The sequence below is a fragment of the Erithacus rubecula genome (assembly GCF_903797595.1).
Source record: "Erithacus rubecula genome assembly, chromosome: 4".
In the NCBI taxonomy this organism is placed as follows: domain Eukaryota; kingdom Metazoa; phylum Chordata; class Aves; order Passeriformes; family Muscicapidae; genus Erithacus; species Erithacus rubecula.
In genome coordinates, this window is record NC_136686.1 from 6,339,108 (window position 1) to 6,361,828 (window position 22,721).

The 22,721-nt window shown below is 39.4% G+C and overlaps 2 protein-coding genes across 3 annotated transcripts in view; one reads left to right on the plus strand and one right to left on the minus strand.

Moving 5' to 3' along the window:
- Positions 1 to 265: 265 nt before the first annotated feature.
- Positions 266 to 4,396, plus strand: SPX (spexin hormone; the record flags this gene model as incomplete). The annotated part of the gene is made up of 6 exons (XM_079303096.1): positions 266 to 271; positions 1,189 to 1,269; positions 1,403 to 1,460; positions 2,311 to 2,373; positions 3,006 to 3,089; positions 4,338 to 4,396. The coding sequence occupies 6 exons, from the start codon at positions 266 to 268 to the stop codon at positions 4,394 to 4,396; spliced, it is 351 nt and encodes a 116-aa protein (XP_079159222.1).
- A 3,217-nt stretch (positions 4,397 to 7,613) lies between these two features.
- The window catches only part of GYS2 (glycogen synthase 2), a 41,292-nt gene continuing 26,184 nt past the window's right edge, over positions 7,614 to 22,721 (minus strand). For both annotated transcript variants that reach the window (XM_079303781.1, XM_079303782.1), the window contains 9 exons: positions 20,250 to 20,356; positions 18,228 to 18,287; positions 17,501 to 17,579; positions 16,733 to 16,846; positions 15,086 to 15,212; positions 13,714 to 13,809; positions 11,232 to 11,395; positions 10,042 to 10,122; positions 7,614 to 8,522 (listed from right to left, as the gene is read on the minus strand). In XM_079303781.1, the coding sequence (XP_079159907.1) occupies positions 8,301 to 8,522; positions 10,042 to 10,122; positions 11,232 to 11,395; positions 13,714 to 13,809; positions 15,086 to 15,212; positions 16,733 to 16,846; positions 17,501 to 17,579; positions 18,228 to 18,287; positions 20,250 to 20,356 (1,050 nt within the window). In that variant the 3' untranslated portion in view covers positions 7,614 to 8,300. The remainder of the gene's footprint in view (positions 8,523 to 10,041; positions 10,123 to 11,231; positions 11,396 to 13,713; positions 13,810 to 15,085; positions 15,213 to 16,732; positions 16,847 to 17,500; positions 17,580 to 18,227; positions 18,288 to 20,249; positions 20,357 to 22,721) is intronic.

A 22,721-nucleotide genomic window follows, 5' to 3' on the forward strand; every position in this document is an offset into this window, starting at 1 on the left:
TTAATGGGGTGCATCTCCAATCTTTCAATCATTTCAATCAGGGCTTCCTGCAAGGCTGCAGGTTTCCCTCAGGAGTCATCAGACCTTCTGCTTCCCCATCTACAGGGCTGACAAGAGATCCCTCCAGACTCCTCTGCCCCACCACAGAAGGGGAGGGCACCTCCACTCCAAAGATATAAAAAGGGGCCCCTGGACATGCAGGAAGGAGATCTTGTGACACATCATCCCGAGGAAAGAAGACTGAAGGTTTGTCACCAAAATAAGTATGAAGGTATGTGAGAATTTTTTGGTCTGTAGTAAACATTTATTTCACAATTAATGTTTTGGTTTTTATTTTATTTTTTTTTTATGTGAGGGCAATATTTAGGAATTGCAGGGGGGCTTCAGAAATTTTCCTTAAAAGTCAGCTGAAAGAAATATCCACATAGATATATAATGTGTATTTTAAACAGCTGCATTTAAAAAAACAACAATAGCACAACCTCTCAAACCCAGCATGAAATGAACCACTGTGAAACATAAAGTTAGATGCTCTGGTGCCCATCACTGTTATCAAGACATGAATAACAACATGGTCAGTGTGAACAGCAGAGGTGCAACTTGTGCATAGAGGATTCATGCTCAGTGCTTCCATTTGCATGTGCTGCATCAGTGAACTAACTCCAAGAATCGAAAAAACCTGTCTTGTGACTAGTGTTAATCATGGTTGATATTGATAGGATGCTAAATTTAAAACATTTTTTACTTTTTTTAACCTGAAGAAGTAGATATTTTGTCTCTTGGTTGGTTGGTTGGTTAGTTGGTTGGTTTGTTTGGAATGACAAGCCCCCTACATTTGCTTGTTGTCTACAGTTCAAGGTAGATTTTATACCATCTTTGCCCATTTGTTTGTACATTATTCTCATTTCTGGAGGATCTGATGTAAATAGGAGCATAAAAGGTGCTTGCCTTGATGGCAGTTCTCACCAGGATGGAATGGGTTTGAGTAAAAAGAATAAAATTCTGTTTAACATTAATCCTCTGATCAGATCAGCACACACTGAAACACCCCCTAAGCAAGATGAGGTTTGGCATCAAGACAGGGACAAGGCAGCAGCTGGGAACACTCTCACGTTTAGATGTGAAGTTGGGAGGATGTGCAATTGTGAAAGGTGTTTCCAGCACCTTGTGCTTCTCTGTTGTGCACAGGGGCTGCATAAACTCACAGCATCTGCCCTGGCCCTGCTCCTGGCAGCATCCTTCATCACCTTCTCCTGGAGTGCCCCTCAGGTGAGCTCAGGCTGGAGCTCATGAAGCTCAGAGCTTGGTGCCATTAAGTATTTGCACTAATTAGCAATGGCATGGAATGTTGGCATGTCTCTTTTCCCTCTTTTTATTTATTTTTTTTTTTTTTGGCATAAAGGCTCATTTCCAAAGGAGAAACTGGACTCCTCAGGCCATGCTCTATTTGAAGGGTGCACGTAAGTCCCGAGCTCTTTCCCTTTTGAGGAGATAATTTTCCCCACCCCTGGATTATTCCTTGGTTCCACACAAGCAGGAGATCCTGAGGATGCTGTGGGGGTAGAAGTTTTGAGGCTTGCAGGGAGGATGTGCTAATTGCATGGTGCTAATTATGTCCTGGTCACACCTTTGGCCATTCACTGCAAACTTGGACTCAATGGTCCTGGTGGGTCCTTCCCACTCAGAATATTTTCTGATTCTGTGCTTACAGATTTTGTCCTTTGATCCAAATAATCAAATTTAACAGATATATTAATATGAAAAACTCAATTCTGAATTGTTGATTTAAAATCAAAAGATATCTGGGAGGGCAGGTATTAAGAGAGGAAGAAAAAAAGCTCCCAGTAAATTAGAGGGGAAAAAAAAAAAAAAAAAGGTCATAATCCTGAGAGAAATGCAAAAGAGAGACAATATAAATAATTGCAACACAAAATAAATATAAGCTCCAAACAGCTGTAAATATAACTGAAAGTTCTAGTGGCATTAATACGGCTATTTCTAAATAAAAGTGAAGATTTTGACCCTTTTTGTTCTTTTAAAAAAATTCTTCCAACTGAATAATGCATCGTGTTACTTCCCTAGTGTGCTTTTAATCATTCTTATTGATGTTTAGGAAGCAATGTGATTTTATTTTGTTAGTCTGGGATTTGGGTTGGGTTTTTTTGTTTTTAAATAGAAATACACTTTTAAAGACAATACTTTGTAGTCCAGCAAAGAGAGTGAAGCCTCTTGACCATATACAAAATTGAAGAGAGTCCTTTAGGGATTATGAAGTAGGAATTACAACAAATGTGGGGTTTGCTTTTGTAGAGGGACGTCGCTTCATCGCAGATGAGAGCCAGAGGAAGGACCTGTATGGCAGAGTGCAGCTTGGTGAGTCCATCCTCACAGGGCTGTGCAGCCCATCCACCTTCCCCAGCTATGGGAGAAATCCCTGGAAATGGGAGGGATTTGTTTACCTGGGATCACAGCCAAGGAAACAACTAACCCCCCTTTTTTTTTCAGTCCCTTCATTCCAACCAGCACATGACAAAGAGTGACTTTGCTTTCTGGTGCACCTGTGTGATTTCATTTACATAATTTCCAGACTGACCTGGTTGCTAGGTGGGATTTTCATCAGTGCTTTTGACTTGCTTTTTGCACAGGAAAAAAAAATCAGATCAAGCTATTAATTGTGCTGAAGTGACAAATAACAGAGGCAGACAACATCAATTTACACTAGGCAATGTTTCTGGAGGGAACAGAATGTTGTAAAAAAAGTTAGGAACTTCCAAAAAAGGAAAATGTTCCTTCTACCTTCTGAGGGACTTTGAAATAACCTCCCTTTAAAAAAGATTGCTAATCTCTCTTGTGCTAATTATCAGGCTGACATGTCATAGAGTGAAGGAGAGTATTTTCTAATCTTTGAGTGTCTAGTTACAGAAATAATTTAAAAAGCAAAGAGCAAAGTAAAGAAATGCCATAAGACACTAGCAAACCATGCATCTCTGATTTTTTCATTCCAGAAACACGCAGCCATAACACAAATCCTTTACCTCTTCCTGAAGCTGCTGCACTATTCCTTACTGCCTTACAGAAAGCACAAGAAGGTAAATGCACCTTTTGTCTTAATTTTTTTTTAGAAGTGTTTTTTTAGTATTTAATTTACTACAAATTTAGCCAATTAATCTAAAAGGTCTGTTTTGAACTGAGATACTGTTCAACAGAGCACTCTGAATTGGAGTGCACATTTACACAGATTACAACATGAGCCACATAATAAGAGCAGGTAAATATTTGTATATTCTGCTTTTAATTTTCTCTTCAGATGTTTTACTGATTTGGATTCAAGAGAATGGCTATTTTAAAATTGAATTTTCCAACACAAATCTTTGCTGGGGTTACTTTTTCTATAGAATATTGTTTGCTTGTGAAAATTTTATTCTTCCACTGGATTTGGCGCAAAGGTTTAAAAGAATCATTAAAAACCCCAGGAGAGGAGCTGTTGGTTTCACATCCCCAGGCTGAAACCCTAAATCTTTGTTCTCCATGTCTTCTGTCCTTAAAATCACTCACCTCTTCAGCAACCAGAGACTTTTTTTTTTTTTTTTTTTTTTTTTTTTTAATTAATGGACCTGGGGTCTGTACTTAGCCCTATTTTCCCTGATCTGGCAGAACTCTGGAAAAAAAAAATCAGTGGCATTTTGGAGAAGGAAAGAATCAAAAATGAGCATAGTGCTTTGGACAAAATAGATGAGCACTTCTAAAGTTAAATCAGTGAAAGTGTCATTTTTATGCCCACAAAATCCTCTGGTGGATTTTTACAAATTTTAGTGGTATTTTCCTGCCTGCTCTTGCTGTAGCAGGGGAGATGGACAGCAACTGAGAAAAAAAAAGGGTGAAATATCTGAGAGATAAGCAGAACTGGCACCTTGTTTGAAAAAAACAATGTGGAATAATATTTCCATCACTCTGGTAGGAAATAACCAGTCAAACCTGGGTAAGCCATGCAGTTTCAGATCTGCTGCTTCTAGACTTGTCTAAGGCAATGTGCAAATGAAGAACAAATCCATTATTTTCTTCAGCATCAAATTTTTTTGCCATGTGCTAACTTACCCCTCTGGACACAGTTTGTATTTTTGCCTCTGGACATGGTTTGTACTTTTTCAGCAAACAGAAAAATTCCCATATTTAAAAATGAGAGGAGACATGATTGTTTTCAGAGATGCTGCCTCTCTCAGCTGAGCAGTCACACTGCACTGAATCTGTTTAAGGCACATCTGAAAGCTGAAAACTTTGGCTGGCTGAACTTCCTTTTATCTACAACTTATTTCTCTCCATTGTGTCTTGTCTTACAGTGGAAGAAGAAAACAGTGATCACCCTGGCTACTTGACAGACAATCTATCAAATTGGTGAAATTATTTAAAATGTCTTTAACATTTGTACAGCTTTGAGTCTGAAAGCATAACTTGTGTGTTTCACCCATTCTCACTGAAGTTCCCAAAGGGAGAGGTGTTTTCACAGTGCAAAATTTTTGCAAAGGGATTAAAAGGTAGTAGTTCAGATAAGGAAAGCATCTGTAAAGTTTCTGCTTTCTTTAGAGCATTATGTGTGTCCCACCTGAAATTCAAAATACATGGCACCATCTCACCTGAAAAGATGATTAAAACTGTCTTTTTGGACAACCACTTCATTAAAGAGTTTTTCAATTGCCATTGGGAAACCTTTTACTACCTTCCACTCAGCTGAATATTCAAGCTTTTTAAAGTCTGATAAAAACAGGTTCCATTACCACTTCACTGGTGGCCCTGTAGGCTGCTGATGGTCCAAAAATTCAATGAGGTGTAAAAACATTCCAGCTATCTGTGACTGTAGACTGAGGGGTTTTTTTGGCAGATATCAGTCAGCACAGAGAATAGGCAGCAGCATTTATTGCCCAGTTAACTCCTGCAGAAATACTCAGCAGTGTTTAATAATCCTGCTGAGCAAGTCCCAGCACATAAAGGCAGTTTGGGGACAGGTCTTGCACTATCAGGGCCTCATTAACAACTACATTGTGATTGTACATTTTTTTTTCTTTCTCTCTGAGTTGCAGAACTGGAATTATGCATAAATCTGTTAATTATCATTCTGTGCAGATAAGGCTGTATTATTTATATAGTTCTGTGATCTTACTGGAAAGCCCTCTGTAGTTCTGATATAATTAAACAATAGCCACATGATTTCTGTGTCCAAGCACCTGTTTTATTTTTTTAACCTACCCTAATCATGCTCTTCATCTTCTAATGTTAAATTCCCCTGATCTTTCTCCTAACACTGCTAATTAATTCTAACTCACACTAACTATGATGCATCTCCTCAACACAAAGAAGCACAGCTAAAGGAATTCATTTCTTTCAAGGAGTGAGAGGCACCTTTACTGATTGTTTATAATCTGTATCACTTCATGCAGGAACAAAACTGGTGAAATCAGTGTCCTGCTTAGTTCATTTTTAAGCACTAATATTTCTTCCAATGGCAGTGTTTGTTGCATGACAGAACACATTCATTATGAACTTCACCTCAAAACCAGTGGCATCCACCAGAATCCTTTCATTAATGTAGTTGCCCTTTGTTTTGAGCGTAATTGGAATATCTCAGGCACATCTAAATAATTTTCCAGCATGTTTTACAGAATCATCAGTCAGTGCTCAGACAAAAAGAAGCATAAAATCAGAGAACATAATTCTAGAATGGCCTAGTTTGGAAGGGACCTAAAAGATCATCCAATTCCAAATGCCCTGGCATGAGCTGGGACACCTTCCACTAGAAAAGTGAAAAGGGGTTATACATCCTTTGGTTTATCAGTGTATTTATTTATTTATATGCCTCTGCCTGTCACAGTGATACAGAAACTGCACTCACCCTATTCCCAGCTGACTGATTTTTGTGTGTGCTCCTGATTGAAGGTCTCAAGCTTAAACAATCCCTCACAATAAATAAATAAATAAATAAATAAACAAGAAATAATAACGATTAATTATTAATAATTAATAATTAATCAATAATAATTAATAATTATTAAAATAAATAAATAACTAAATAAAAATACCATGAAACAGAATAAACCTCCTGCCTTGCTGGTGAGCTGTTTGTGAAACCCCAGTAATTTCCATCTGGAAGACAATCCCTTATGTAACAGATAGCTGCTACCAATTTTGTCAGGTGCCAGTAACTGTTGGGAATGTGTGGCATTTAATTCAGGCCATCTGTTGCTGTGGCTGAATGAGAAGCCACTCCCCCAGTGCTATAAATTCAACATACAGAAGTGTTTTGCTGTAGATAAATTGCCTTCTCACTAATGGTTAATCCTGGAATTGATGCAGAACTAACAAGAGCCCAAGGCGTGGGGCAGGGGTTGCTTTGGCCACTGCAGGACCTGAATCTGAGAATTCAGATCAGTCCCATCTCAAAAGGTGGGCACTTTTTAACACCAGGAGGGTGCTCAAAGCATGTGGGTGGGCTGAAACACAACAGCTTTCCTGCTCTACAACAGAGCTCTGAAATACAAGCAATAAATACAGACTTCTTGATTTGTTTGATATATTCTTTCTTTGGGAGTCTCAGCCATTACATCTTTTTACTCTGTAAGGGAGCTCTGATGGGGAGCACTTTGTGGAAGAAGCACAAAATGCAGTTGCTCGCCATGTAGTAAACTGTGTGAAGGAAAATATTTACAGTATCTTTGCTTTTATATGAAAAATTAAACAGTGTTTCATTGCCTTTTAAATAGATAAAGAAATAGTGATTCCTTTTAATTCCAAGTAAGTTTTTATCATAAAAATCAGAACCTGACTTCTGAGAATATTCTTACAAGTATGCAAATCAGCTCAAGAATCAAAGTCCAGTTTTAAAACTGATTTTAGGTGGCCAAAAATACAAATAGGCACACTGTCACTTTTATTCTAAATGGCCTATAGTCAGAACCATGTCATCCAGCATTGGTTAAACATTTGAAAGATAGGAGTCTATCCAAAGTTGGACATCTAGGCTCCCCGTGGGGTTGACAGGAAAGGTAAATACCTCCAAAGCTTACATTGTCCTACCTGCTGAAGGACAGGCTGAATAAAGTTCTGGAAATGTCTTTTCTTGAGCAGCGTGAGAAATTTTTGATGCACAAACTTGAAAACCAAGAGATTGATCTCCTTCCTAACATCTTCATGTCAAGATATGCTTCTGAAGAGCATGTTCAGGCACTCTCTGCATCTCTAGGACCTGAAATACTTCTAAAAGCTTTCTGTAAGGCAAATGAAATGTTTAGTTCTTGTTGTGAGGATCAGCTATTCCCCAAGAACTTTGAAGTCTCAGGTGCTTTTCAAAATTATGTCTGGATGTTTTTTTAGCATTATTTATTAGGATTAGGTCTCCTCTAGAAGAAGTGAAATAGAGGATGGCCTAATGGAAATTACTGATTCTTGAATGTTGTCACATTGGTCTGTGGTTTCTTGTCTGCAGGGGAAGGTGCTACTGAAGGAAATTTTATCATTCACTTTAGCCAAGTTACATTAATTTCCTCCCAAACCAGTTTATTAACAAACTTAGAATCTACAAGAAGATGAAAAACAAACAAAAAAAAAGAGACATACCAGAAGAATCAGAAAATAAACAGTCTGCTGTTTATTGTGGGTCTAAATGACCTCAGAAAGATGACTTCATTTGTTTCTAAAATGCCCACTGCATAAGACATTATATTGTTCCACAGGAAGTATTTCTTACCACTGGATCAAGACACTTCTGTGTGCTGTAAAGAAAGTGGTTTAAATTATGCAAGCTTACAATAAACAGCATCAGGAAAAAGAAAGACCATTTTTTTCAGTGTATCTTTTTTAACTCTTCCAAATTTCTCCAGTGTAACACTTTTTTTCTTTAATTTTTTGAGCTCTGGTTTAAAGTTCATGTTAATTTAGGAGGAGAAAAGGGGAAACATAAATGAAGTAGGAATTCATTTGGGATATCCAAAGTGTAGCTATTTGTCTAGACTGATTAATACAGATGATTCCACAGACAAAGGTATGATCTGCAGTTTGTATAAGCTCCTGAGGGGATTGTCTCATTCTCTAGTTTTATTAAGCCTGAAAAATCTCTTCTACCTCAAAGGGGCACAGAAAAATCGTCATTTAAACTACTTTCAAGGTGAAATAATATTATTCCCAGAAGTGTAGCTCAAGTAACATTTAAGGTTCCCCTAATTACAGCACACTGTCCTTAACACAAAGCCTGCCAAGCCTACAGGAGGAACTGTCGAGTGCATGGGGAGCAGTGCCAGGGCGAGACCACGAGCTCAGTTCCTGTATTCTCCGTGCTGCTTCTTCTTCCCCTGTGGCAAGGCTCCAATGGAAAAGGGGGACTTGATGTTCTGCCTGTCCCTTTCAGCCTCCTCCTCCTCGTCGTACCTCTCATCCTCATCCTCGTCCTCGGCCTCGCTGTGGTGGGGGCTGGAATGCTGGGAGGCAGAGGGTGATGGCGGCACTGAGGAAGGCCTGGGGTACCTGAACCCTTCCGTCTGCCAGACACACAAGCAAGTGGAATGTGTTAACTGAACCCCTCCAGGGGTTTTACACAGCTATCATCACTTCAGATTAATCCCTCAGCTCAGATCCTCTCAGTCCTCCTCTGCCAGTAAGCACACACCTGTATGACAGATGTTTACAGATGCTACAAAAACATCCTGCCCTTCCAGCACTGCTTTTTGAAAAACATGGCTATCTTTACTGAGCCTTAAAACAATCAGCACAACACAAAATCCTCCTGTACTCTGTAGTCAGAATATGCTTGCTGAAATTCAGGCTTCAATCTGTACATTCAAAACAGTTTTCTAGTTATAATGTCAGCATCTGCAAAACCAGAACCCAGCGAGGGGTTTTTGGTTTGAACCTCCTCTCTCCTTACTAAAAACCAGAATTGCTATTTGGAGGTTTGGTTTCAAGTAAAAACCTGAGCAGCCTCTCTTCTCAAATTGGCACTGATGTGGACTAGGCAAGAGCTGTTTGAAGATGTGCCTTTGGAGTGACCCCTTGCAGCTCCAACCAACACACCATGTTTTAGATGAAGGCAATACTTTGCCTTGCTTTCCCTAGAACAACCTTTCCCTCTATTTGGTTAGTGCAGAACATCTCCATGGCATTTAGCAGAAGCAAAAATTAGAAGCTGCCATTCTTCCAAGAGGAATTTCAAGGGTTAGTTCCTCAGCTGGTCCAAAGTGGCATAGTCCCATCCAGCTCAGTCTAAATCATCTGAAGATGATTCCTGTGTCACACCTGGTAACCCCTGTGTTTGGATCTGATACCTGTAGGTTGTGGTTTAACCCCAGTCAGAAACTCAGCCCCACACAGCCTCAGCTTGTTCCCCCCTGGAGGGGTTGAGGAGAGAATAAAAAAGGGGAAGGTGGGAAAGCTCATGGGTTAGATTAAGGCAGTTCAGTAGGGAAAGCAAAAGCTGTGCACACAAGCAAAGAAATCCAGGAATTCATCCCCATGGGCAAGCAGGTGTTCAGCCATCCCCAGAAGAGCAGGGTCCCATCACAGATAACTTTTACTTGAAAAGACAAACATCAGCATTCTGAACACCCCTCTTTCTTCCTTCTTCCCACAGCTTTATACACTGAGCATGATGCCACAAGGTCTGCAATGTCCCCTTGGCCAGTTAGGGTCAGCTGTCCCGGCTGTGTCTCCTCCCTGTGCACCCCCAGCCCCTCACTGGTCAGGTGGGTGAGGAGCAGAAAAGTTCTTTGCTCTTTGCAGGCCCTCCTCAGCAAGAACTAAACCGTCCCTGTATTATCAGCACTGCTTCCAGCACAAATCCAAAACACAGCCCAGCTGCTGTGAGAAAAGTTGACTCTGTTCCAGACCAAAATACCACACTCCTGACTGGAGACTGGGTCTATAACCTGTTAAGCTTTTAATTAGGAACTCCTACTTCCCTTTAGTTAAACACAAGCTTGCTAACTCTCTTCTCCCTCACACTCTTCCTCTTTCTCCTTGTAAAGCAGTTAAAATTAACTCATCTCCAACAGCAGACTTTACCTTTGGTGGAGCACTTCGTTCCATCTCAAATTTATCTGGGAATGTTCTGCTGAGGGCCAAGTGTCTGGCATGCATGTAGTACTGCAACAAAACAGAGAAGCCATTACAAGTCATAGAAATACTGGATAGATTTAAGCAAGGAGGGAAAAGGAACATAAAGTGAGTATATTCTAAAAGACAGTGCTGAACAAAGGCTAAATGTGTTTTCAGATAAGCAGAATCCAGCTGGTATCACTGCTTGTACTGTGAAGTGATGAACAATTAAGGACAGATTCCCACCAAAGAAGTCTGGAACAGAAGCTGAATAAGGTGCCTATAAGATGTATTAGGATGGAAACTAGGATTTGCCTTGGTCAGTGCAGTTCCTATCGAGTGACAGGTATTCTTTATCCCTCAGAAAAGAACTGGGGATTTTTTAACGAGGAAAATTTACATCTTAAACTATGCATATGTATTACACATAAGTTTTAGACTCATTCAAAGTCACTTTGAACTGCACAGAAGCATCTGTAACACTGACAGAGAAGTAACATTTATGATTTCACTGATGCTTGGTATCTAAGAATTTGACAAAAATATTTTTAGATCCACTGTATTCCTGAGTTTGAAGCACATGCACAGAAAAAAATATCTTGTTATATCTTATGCAGTTTTGGGAACCATATAAATACTAATGTTCTTACACAGGTATTAGAACAGGAAAAGATCCAAAATAGTTACAAAACTCATATATGTGCTTCCCTTTCTTTAGTCCTGCAGGCTTGAGAACAATACTTTGCTACTGTCTTCTTAGTAGATGGTACTGTAGTGCTCTCTGTGTCAAATTAAAAACAGTATTTTGCATTTAAAGCACAGAGGTAGTTAAGGAGTGTTGAGGAGCCACAGGGCACAGCAACATTTCATGCAGGACAGGAAGGATTTTTTGAAAGTGTCCAGATAGCTTTGGTGCACAAATCCTCTTTGGTGTAGGTTGTACCAGCAACACAAGATTTTCACATTGTGCTTAGCACCAGAAAGAGCTGGATTCTGCCCTAAGCTATGCAGTCTGTCCCTGCCGTGGAGCATGAAAGGATTCCAGTGCAATGTGCCTTCAGCCCCTTGGAGAGGGGAATGTCAGCAGGGGGCTGTGTCTTCACACTGCAGCACTGTGCTGGTGTGAGCCTGGCATTTTGGGGCTCTCAGCCACACACCCTGCCCAGGTACTTCCAGTCCAGGAGGTCGGAGAGGCGCTCGGTGCGGTTCCTCTGGATGATCCGCTGGCGCCGGTTCTGCTGGCAGAAGCCGTACAGGAACTGGGTCAGCTGGTTGCACGACTCGTCCGGCGAGCGGAACCGCCTGTCCACGATGTAGATCCCTGAGGGACATGAGAAGGCCAAGGTTAGTGGGACTGTGCTGGAGTCAGTTAGTTGGGGTTTGAAGTATACTAACCCACTCCGTCAGTAAGTTTTAAGTATGAGCTCCAATGCTTTTAGTAAGTAAAAGGTTTAGATATTAAAGTAGAAGTGCAAGTTCTAGTGAAGGTTGAAAAACACACTGATGTTTTCAGTAGAGGCTCCAGGACCATAGCTGTAGACAGTTGCTTAGACATAATAGAGCTATAGTAAGAATATTGCTTACATTTTTCAGATAGAACAAGATAGGTCGTATGCATGGCTGTTAAGAAACTAGAATTCTAATAAGTTAAGGAGTGGTGGTGGTCCAAGTTTGTGTCTTAGCTTGTTGGGAAGATTCTATACAAGAGTATTTATTGGGAAAGTTGGTGCTTTTTGCCATCATATTTTCTGCTCTTCCTGCCATTGCTTTTCTTTTTGCTTACCATCAACTTCAACACTGAAGAAGAAGATAGGAGCTGCTGCAGCATCATCAGCCCCACCAGGATCTCAGGGAGCAGCTTCTGCTTCTACTTGGGACTCTAAACTAAAACTTAGCATGAGCTTTGATGTCTGTGACTGTGCCTTTTGAGACTGATGTGCTTCTGCAATAATCTTTCAGCAACTATTAGCTGCTTTGCTCATTTTAGAAAACAACCCAATGAAGTTAGTGCCTTGGTACCTCACACTTAACCTCACAGGACTGGAGATGGGATCTGACCTCCTACACTGCCAATGGACATTCTGTCACGTAGCCTTAAAGATTTTACATGCAGCATGTCCTTTTTAATGCTAAAAGGCAGCTACAGCTGGAATATTTGTTACCATTCTGATGGACTAGAGAGATGTGTAAAGACCCTTACAGCTGATCTGTGAGCCAGAGAGGGTTAATGAATAAGGTTTATTTCTCAAAGGAATCTTATCAAGGCCATTTGCCTGGAGACCAAGAAGAGAAGGAGATATGCAGGAAACAAAACCAGCAGTTGGGAATAGTATTTCTAGAAGAGTTTTGTGAAAAACAGAAGTGGAGATGGTTTTACACCAATGAACATTATGTTGATCTACTGTAACCAATGAACAAAGTGTAAACTTTGTAGAGGGTATAAAAGACAGCATGTTGTTGTAATAAATGGGATATTAGCCTTCTGAAATGTGGTGTGTCTATGCATATGTCGTGTCTGCCCCAACAGTGACAGAGGTGCAGAGGAATATGCAAATTATTTTTAAATTTTAATTTTCTTTACTTTTCAGGCTGAAATTCAGCAAATTCTTCAAAACCCAGAGGCTCTGTTGCTGCTGTGTAAGTATGTTCAAAAGGGTTTGAGTTTCTGGATAAAGACACATCATTTCTATCTCCCATAATTTTAAAATAATGACTTCTCAAAGAAAACATAATCAATCTAATGTTTTCCTAGCTTGCTGTATAATTCACAAGTATGGATGGCTGGAATCAGGCTGTAGGAGAGAGGCTGTGTTTTCTGTAGAAATACAAGTGTTTCCATAGAGACAGCTAACTCACATACATCATTCAACAGACAATTCTGGCACAGAAAGGGCAGAGGTAAGCTTTGCCTCTACATTGTTCAGCCTGGTCCTGGACACTTCCAGAGATGGGGCATCCAGTTATCCCTGGCTAAGCAAGGAGGAAAGGACAGGGAGGGCTGTGCCTTGCTCTGTACCCCAGGGAGGCCACAGATTTTAGTGACAACTGCACAAGTTGAAAACAGTGACAATCAACACTAAAATGAGGCTCTACTGAGGCAGAGGACAACTCAAAAGGCAGAATTGTCCTGACATACCAGGCATTGGCACTGCAGTCATGAACTTTCCTGAGCACATCATTATTTGAAGCAGATTCCTTGTATTTCCATGTCTCTTTTTTTTTTTTTTTTTTTTTTTTTTCCCCGAGAAGGGTCATGTCACTGGTCTCAAAGTCCCAGACTATTATGAGAAGCAGACTTTCCCTGCTTCTTTGGAAGGCTCAGAGTGTTCTAATGCAACCAGAGGCACTAAAGGGAAGTGCTGGGAGACTCTAGACTGATATGAGCAGTGATTAATTTGGAAGGATACAGCAGACAAAAGGGTAAAGGGAGACAAAAAAAATTAACCTGGAAAGGGTTTGGATAAATATGAAAGCTGAAGTCACTTGTCTAATTTAAAAAGATATTCAGAGCCCCGAATATATTCCCCCAATGAACTCCTTTGTCCTAGAGAAACACGAATTTAAGGAGTAACAGCATGGCTGCTCTGCCTTTTGCTTCTAACTCAGGTGTGATATTTGATATGCTGTTAAAGCTTTTACCGTAAGCTTCTGGGTCAGCAACATGTTCCTGCATGAAACACCCAAATCCAGAGAGGTTTGTGGTTACACTGGGAATGCCCATCACAGTACACTCAGCTGCAGAAAGAAACAGGGAAACAGAAAGAAAAAGGGTTTCAGGGCAATACAAGTGCATTGCTTTCACCTTAAGAGAAAAAAATACAAAATAGGAAGACAGAAAGTCCCATAATAGTAAAGCTGCTCTGAAAATGCCAAGTGAAAACTATAATAGTGTTTTGTTGTGGATTATGGGGGAAAAAAATAAAAAGAAGTTTTAAACTCAAAATTCTCCCTGTGTTTGCAAACATATGTTTGAGTTTCAGAGCAGCTAAACTGAAAACTTTCTGGGAGTGCAGTTTTGAATCAGAGATCCCCAATATATGATCAGAACTATTTGAAGCCTAATGTACACCTATGCTCATTAGTTGTTCACAACTCTTTACAAAATTTTACAATCTCTTTGGAGCAGAAGCATATCAAACTTTAGATTTTGATGGTTTGCCAACAGATCTCTACAGCAAGAAAAAAAAACCAACAAAACAAAATTAAAAGCCCACCCCAAAACAACAAACCCCATCATTAAGTGAGGAATACATTTACAGTAGATGTGGAACTATTTTTATAAAATAAGAAAATGTATGCATTTTTTTTATAGTTTTCCTGTCACAGCCACGAGTAAGGACAACTGCTTACCCTCCTTAAAGAGTTTTTGCCACGGGGCCAAAGCCTAACCTAAACCACCATGCAGACTCTAGTCTTACAAAAGACATCTACATGGCCTTATTCATATGATAATAAAACTGGTGTCTATAAAATAGCTATAAATATACCATTAAAAAAGCACTCCATGTTTATGGGAGACTTAAATGTGTATTGACAAAGAAAATATTTTAAGTCAGAATCTATATGTTCTCTGCATTTTAAGAAATTTCCAGTTAATTCAATGAGATTCACTATCACTGTATATATTTCTGTTTAATAACTTAGCTAGAGTATTACATAATTCTCTCAAACTTGTTATGTTGAATTAAATCCACTGAATTGCCAGCTGCCAGCATCAGAATTCTTGCCCTGCTTTTTTGAATATTTACATTTCTGCACACCTTCTTTTAAAATCCTTCAACCAAGAATAAGTTTTAAAACTAATTTCCTTTTCTAAAGCCATAGAAAAATCAAAAGATTACACATTAGTAAGGGAAAGAGTCCAGTGCAGGGACAATTTTGCCAGCAGTAAGACCTTCGCATGGCAGAGGAAACAGAGCCTAAAGAGTTTTTTCAGCACTCCAGAAGGAACTGGCTGCATCAATGAAGAGTGCTCATTTGTCTACACTAGTTAAGGGTACAGAATTCCTACCTGGAGTGTAGCCCCAGGGCTCATAGTAAGATGGGAATACACCAAGGTGGCAGCCTCTAACAAACTCCTCATAGTCCAAGGGCAGCAAGGGACTCGTTGAAGAAAGAAACTCTGGATGCAGGATCACCTGGATATTCAAGACTTTTGTTAGAGGTGGAAGAAAACCATTATTGATATATTTCAATTATCAATAAGCTTAGGCAACTTACTCACCCTGGCCAACACCTCCTTTGACCACCCATCTGTTATCTACCCCACTTCTCACACTATAACACATCCTGCCTGTGTGCATGGTTTAAACTGCTCTGGGTTTATCTCCCCACAGCTATTATTCCATGCCCAAGATATGCTTTTATCCCTTCCTAATAAGATTGTCATGCTACTCACTTGAGCAAACACATGAATGTACTCAACCAGAGTAAAAGGGTTGTAAACTCATTTTGCAAGCTTAGTTGATCCCAGTGATTCCCAGTGATTGCTGAGGGTATTTTTCACTTGCCAGATGAGTCTGCCTGGATATGTTATGCTTCTCTCAAAATCACTTTAAATTTGAAGTTTACAGATTTTTTAAAAAAATTTATTCAGCTCATTAACTATTAAACCTGTTCATGCAGGAGGTAATTTTTCAGTGGTAATGACAGATTTTTAGAAACTTGACTTCTGCAGAGAAGCAGAAGGAGATGTCTGCTGTGTTATATCTTATCTGCTCTGTAATGCCTTCAAGCAGTTCATTCTGAGGCATTTTTTACCACTTTTGTACACAGTGCATGCTTCCCCCTACTTTTGTTATATCTCATGTATTATTAACATATTATGATCCTGGAATTCATTGGAGTTAATGCTCACATGTTAAGTCAAGAAGAAGCAAGTAGGAAGTGTAAGAAAATACTTACTCAGGTATAGCTTAAAAAGAAACTGAGAATAAGTGATATGTCATTGTTAGAGACACCTTGGATCTGGTTTTAAAGAAAAGGTTTGAAAGAGGAAGAATTTTTAATACTAGGTTCAACTTTGACTAGACAGATGTTGAGATAGTCATAGTTATAATGCTAGAGATTGCCAGAAAAAACAGCTTTGGTAGACTGTGAAGGCAGGAGGTGATCATTTCTGTAGTCTGACAAGGTAAACATGGAAGTAAGGAAAGGAGTTCTTTGCATAAATTTAGTTTCTACAGATGATACAGGCATGAGCATGGCATGAACAGAAATTCTTTCTGCTCAGGATCAAACCACTGGTTAATCTTTTACAACAAAAGCTGAGTATCAGGGTGTTGCTCTTAAGAGATGAATCAATACTCCAGGAATGTCTGTGCTCAAACCTGGGACCTCCAGTTTTCAGCAAGTGAATCTATGTCCAAGTTTTCTATCTGAATGCAAATGACCCATGGCACTTCCTTGATTTCAGGAGTAGCAGCTCCTCATTCAGTGCAGGAGACAGCAATGCAAACAACTCCCTAACCTCACATTTCTAAATCAAAATTAGCATGGCTAAACAGCACCTTGTGCAGTGCCAAGCTGTTACTCCTGGAAAGGGAGGAAGAGAGAAGGACTCTAGCAGTATAATACCAGCCATCAAGAATTTAACTGCACTCCCCATGCTAAGGATGCAGACTGAGGATGCCCAGAGCAATGACAGGCCAGCACGCACCTTGACGCGGTCGGTGCGGTTGTTGAACAGCCCAATGCGCCGGATGGTGTTCAGGATGGGGTCGTTGCTGTCATCAATCATGTTGTGGGTGGTCACTGGAGGCAGAGAGTGTCTCTGAACACAGAAAAGGCAATCCATAAATCACACAAACTCTTGGCAAACCGTCCTGTTGCCATTTCCTAAAGCTACTGGAAGACAGTGGCAGATTTTTACTCGCTGATGTGAATAAGCTCAATTTACCTCAAAAAAATTAATTTGTACTAACTATTAGAAAGGCCCAGCATTTATTTTTGAAGGTTTTTAGTCAATGTTGTATCTTCTTAGAGTTTGATTTCACATATTTACTAAAATTGGAAAAATCCAGGCTCAGGAACAATTCAAAGTTCACACATAGTTCAGAATAAAAGAACTGGGAATGCATGAGACTGAAGGAGTATCCAAGACTGAAGGAGTATCCCTGGACTCCCCAAAAGATTAGTTTGGGTCATACTCTCATTAAAAACAATCAGAGCTGATTTTAAATGCTAGTGATTAGAAGTATATTTGCTGAAAACATCTTCCCAATGTACATATATTGCTATATGCCATACACAATCCTTTTACATCATCACATTCATTATTTATAATAAATTATTAATGCCATATGTTAATAATAATATATTGATTTATAACATTATATTATGTATTTTAATATTGTAATATGCATTAATTAATATTCTATTAATAATATAAATGTTGAATGTTGATATGTTATAAATATTTTCTGACCTGAGTTGAAAAGATGGCTCTTTTCATAATGCTTATGTCATCTCGGTCAAGAATCTTGTTCAAGTCTGGGATTTCTCCTCTGCAAAGGAAACACACAACCAATTTACCAAATGACTCATTGTTCTTTTTGTAAAGAAAATGAAGAAATGGCCTACAAGGTCTGATCTGAAGTTTGCTGATATCAACATGAACCTTTCCTTTGTTTTCATGGCTCTTCTATATTCCCTATATTGTGTTCTACCATATACTTGCTGATCTGCCATTAGTTTTCAAAAAAAAAAAAAAGAAAATAATTGGATTCTTTTGTTTTTTTGGACAAAGCTTGTTTTTACTGAAGTTCCAGCCATCTCACCCATGTTTTGGATCATTCACTTCCAACTGTCTTCTGAAATTATATGACTGAATCACTAGCACATTTTACTTTGTGTCTGCTGCTTTTTTAAGCTGAAGTACCTTGTTTTGGACAGTGGATAAACCTTTGCATTACTTAGACATCCCCTGTGTCTCTTAACAACTCTTTCCACCACAAACTACTGATACCTTTTTATTTTTTGTCTGTCATTTGCCTATTAAACAGTAGTTTGTTTATGGTCCCATATCTTTCTACCATGCCCTCCTATGGATGTCAAAATTCCTTACACAAAGAGCAGAAGCACAGAAACAGCACAAGTAAAGCCACATGAACATGAGGGTCTGCAAGGCAGAGCAAAGCAACTTATTCACTCACCTCAGCAAGGCATTGTAGAGTTTCCTTCCAAACTTTTCTTTAACAGATTGTGCAGTGTCCCTAGGAAGATAAATAAATATATGCACAAAACAGGAGAATCCAGGACAAAGACAGTATAAAAGAGATTCATGCTGCTGGAAATTAAACTGATATACTGATGGAACCAGGGGTGCAGAGGCAAACAAAGGTCTGGTTCTCAAAGTTCCTTTCCCCAGCCAGCAGTTTTTCTGATGGATTCCAACAGAGCTGAAGATTTGACCTGCACCTAGAGATGAGTGCACTGGGAAAGCCAGGGGTAGGCTTTATAAGGGATTCTTTCTAACCCTCTTCTCTGATCAGTAGACCACATGTCAGCTGTGAAAAAAGAGAATATATATATGACCCTAGGTACTGTAACATGACCATTAATAATGGACAGAAAGATCTCCAACTTCTCTTGACCTAGAAGAGAGATGTAAGATATAAGAATTAATCAAAATAGGGATTTTCAAAGCAAGCTTCCCCCTTCAATTTCTGCCCTATTTCCCAACTCACAGACTTTTGGAAACAAGTATTAGACTAAAAGGTACCTTGTCCTAATTAGTTTGCAAAACAAAAAACTTCCTGAAAAGCTCAGGTCAAGTTTTAAGCTATTAATGAGGCCCGTGTCAGACAAATGTCATATTTTAGCTAAGGAAGAACTCCAGTGAACCACTGTTCTGCATGCAAAGAGTCATTTTTATTATTCTGTCTGTGGCAGAAAGTTCTGCTGTCAAAACAGCAAGTGCACTCTAAATTTGAGTAAATCTACTGTGAGTGAAGTTCCACTTGACAGAACCTTTCCTGCCTTTCTGATTTCTAATTATACTTTAGGCTAAGATGAAACTTGTTAAGTGAAATCTTAAACCTTACCAAGCTGGGAACCCATATACTTGTTTTTAGGTGCTCTCTCCCAGCTCACATAGACACAGGAGTGGATGAGTAATTTTGGGTGAGTTTAAAAGCAGGCAAATGTCAAGCCATACTGATCCAAACCCCAGCAGGATTGCTCCCACTATGTATGACTACACATTCATAGATTGCCATGCACAATATCTGTAATTTACCCAGATGGGATAGGCTGCTTTTTCAGAAGCAGAGGAAAACAAGGATTTTATACCCCAATCAACCATCACATAATAATTTGTAAGTGCTGAATTCCTTTATAAATGCCAGCCTCTTCTTGTTTTTAATTTCTGTGGCATCCTGAAAATCATTTGATATTATTATGCAATACTGCTAGCAGGTGGGTTTATCCTGGAGTTCAGATTACGACCATGAAAATGTTGCAAACAGTGATGCAGAGAGTCTCTTGCTTTTCACAGAGAAGAGCAGCTGAAAGCAATCTTTTCCTACAAAGAATCACAAAGCAGTTTAAGTGAAGTAAAGGTTAATCCTGCTCCTGCTTAGCTTTTTTGTTTGGAAAGTTGCAAAATGAGTAGGGCTGTGACAATTTTCCCTCTATAGCTGTAAGTTTCACTGCTTGGTTATGGTCACTGCTTGTTGTAGTCCATATAGAAAACTACAGAAAATTGTTATCAACTGTGGATCTGCTGGATCACAAAGTGCAATTTCCATATTTCTAAATAAAAGAGGATGTTTGATTGATTTCTTTTTCCCACAGAGAAGTTCTCTGTGAAAAATGAGCAGGCAGTCTTTATTTTGTGGGAGCTCCATAGCATGTCCAAAGGGAGTACCAGAAACAGGCAGAAGACATCAAAAACACTGTATTTTCTAGAGCATTTGACTTTTTGCTGCAAAACAAGTTATACTCACTAATAGAATGGCAAAGCAATTTAACTAAAAATAACTTTGGACAAAAAAAAAAAATACCTAAAAGGAGAAATATTTGACCTTATTTATCTTTCCCATCTCTTTGATCCCTGAAATACATTCTAGCTACCCACAATCCTCAGTTTTAGCAAAAAGAAGGAGCATGATTCTCCAGCTGAGACTTTAGCATGAATCCACATCAGACAGTAGCAGGGTGGGAATGGCAATTACCAGAGCTGCTTTCGGACTGCTTGTCCCTTCAAGGTTTCCACGTTGAAATTGTTGGTCTTTGCTGGCATGATGAAGAACACAATAACGGTGACATCAGTCTTGTGAACCTACATGACAAGAAATGGATTTTAAATTAAAAAAAAAAAATCTCATACAGGGTATCACAGCCAACTTTAAGAATTAGTCACAGGAAACACCAAATGCACTTTGGTTTTCCAGGAAGGCTCAAATCTTGTAGCTCTTGCTACAAATGAAGTTTTGTCAAATCAGAGATCAAGACAAAGATGTCACCTAGTTTCAATTTGGGCTACCAGAGTTTCCTGAGCTCTCATGGTTTAGAGAACACGCCTTTGGATGTGCACATAAACAGCAGAAAAATAAAAGTCCTACACACTTTCTCACCTGACACAAATTGAGCTGGCTCAAAGGAGTGAGTGTTTGGTTTACTAGCTGAGATATGCCTAGGCATGAGATGAGGGATTTCTTACAGCAGCAGGTATATGGGCTGAGAGAGAGCAACTTGAAACCCTAGCAAAGGACCTGCCAGACTCACAAAAAACCACAACTTGTTGCTCATCTCCCCCTACTTCAAAGGCAGAAAGCACTGCCTTTGTAAATTCTGACCCTTTATTTCATTTGAGATGGTTTCACTTGTTAGCTTCTCCCGTGCTATTAGAACAAGGTTCAAAATACCAGGTCCATTCATTGCTGCATGAATCCGTGCTGCAGGCGTGAACAGTCGCTGCATGAATGCATGCAGTGTGCATGAACAGTTTAATGAAAAGCTAAGGCTGAACTCTGTCCAGAGCTGTAAAAATTTAAATTACTTTGAATTGCCTCCATTTCAAATTTCAGATGCACAAACATGCTGTCAGTGTGCCTTCTCTCAGACTGACAGAGAGGGAAATGCATAAAATAATCTACGGGAGCAATTTATCATGTTAATGTTAATTAATGTTCTTCCCTTCCCTCTCTTCAAAGCGGGTTCCAAGTCCACCATGCCACGATCCAAAAGTGCACTAACAATCTCTCCCAACATCCATATTTTATTTGCAAAATTTTAGTAAGGTTTTCAATGAGCAGAGGAAAGCATCTCTATAAAGTAAAACAATTCCATGCAACACTATGTACTTTTTAGGTACAGGCACACCACTGGGAATTGTTTAGGAAGTACTACCATTTCCAGATTTGTAATTAGTACAGGTAGTCTGCTACTGCCAATGGAATCACCTCCTGAAATAATGCAAGAACAAGTGTTGTGTTAGAACAGCTAATCAGATGTCAGCTATTCTTCACACTGGAAGAATAATGCATTAAATCCAGGCTCAACTTATGGGAGAAGCAACAGTACACATTTCTATAGAGCCTGAGAAAACTAGCCTGTTTCCTTTAATTTCCATCACCCTTGTTTTCCATGGATGCCATAAGGAAGAATTTCTTTACAGGAAGGGTGATCAGGCAGTGGAAGGGGCTGCACAGCGAGGTGGTGGAATCACCTTCCCTGAAAGTGTTCAAAAAACCACTGGACATGGCTCTTAGTACCATGGTCCAATTGACAAACTGGTGATTGGCCAAAGGTTGGACTCAAGGATCTTGGAAATCTTTTCCAACCTTAAAGATTTTATGATTCTGTGATATAAATAGTTAGCCGCAATAACAGATTGCCGCAATAATTGCTCAGGCAATTCTTTCCCTCTTATCACACAAGACCTGCCACATGCCCAGCATTCACAGGTAACAGCCATGTAAATACCATTAACAGGTAACTGATACTGCACAGCACCACCAAAAACTGACTTCTGCTGTGGAAGAAATACTCCAGTTCTGTGAGGTGATCTGTGTGAATGAAGGGATTAAGAATTTTCAGAAATTTCAGAGGCTCTAAATGGCATATTAATAGAAGGTGGTGGTAGAATAAGTGTACTTAGGGCTTTGAACATTAGTGATTCTTTCATCCCTGCTGACAGTGCAATATCATAATTTTTATCCAGATTTCTCATATCATTCATAAGAGTACAAAAGACAGAGTCTAGGACAACAGCTGATTGATCCTTGCCAGATGATTGAAAACCAATTAACTTTTTTTTTACTGGACTTTATTTTCAATTTACCAGTCTTTGGGACACATATGGAGACATTTTCAATGCCCTCGTTGTAGGTGGTAATCTGCTCGGTGATTTTTAACAAGGTCTTGCTCTTATCTTCATTGAAGTACTCCACAAAGGCATTTAGAAATATTGCACTCATTTTGCAGATGAGGAAAAAGAACCATGGAGAACTGAGTGGCTTCCCATTGCTTTCCACCAGGCCACTGTCACTCTGTGAATTTTAATGCAACATTCCCATCCAGTGGGGTAGCAGAACTAAAAGATTTAAAAGACCATGAACAGGTCCTAATGAATTAAGCAATTTGCTTAGAAGGATGTTTTCTATATGCAGCTTAAAGACTTACTTTTATTTCCATTATAATAT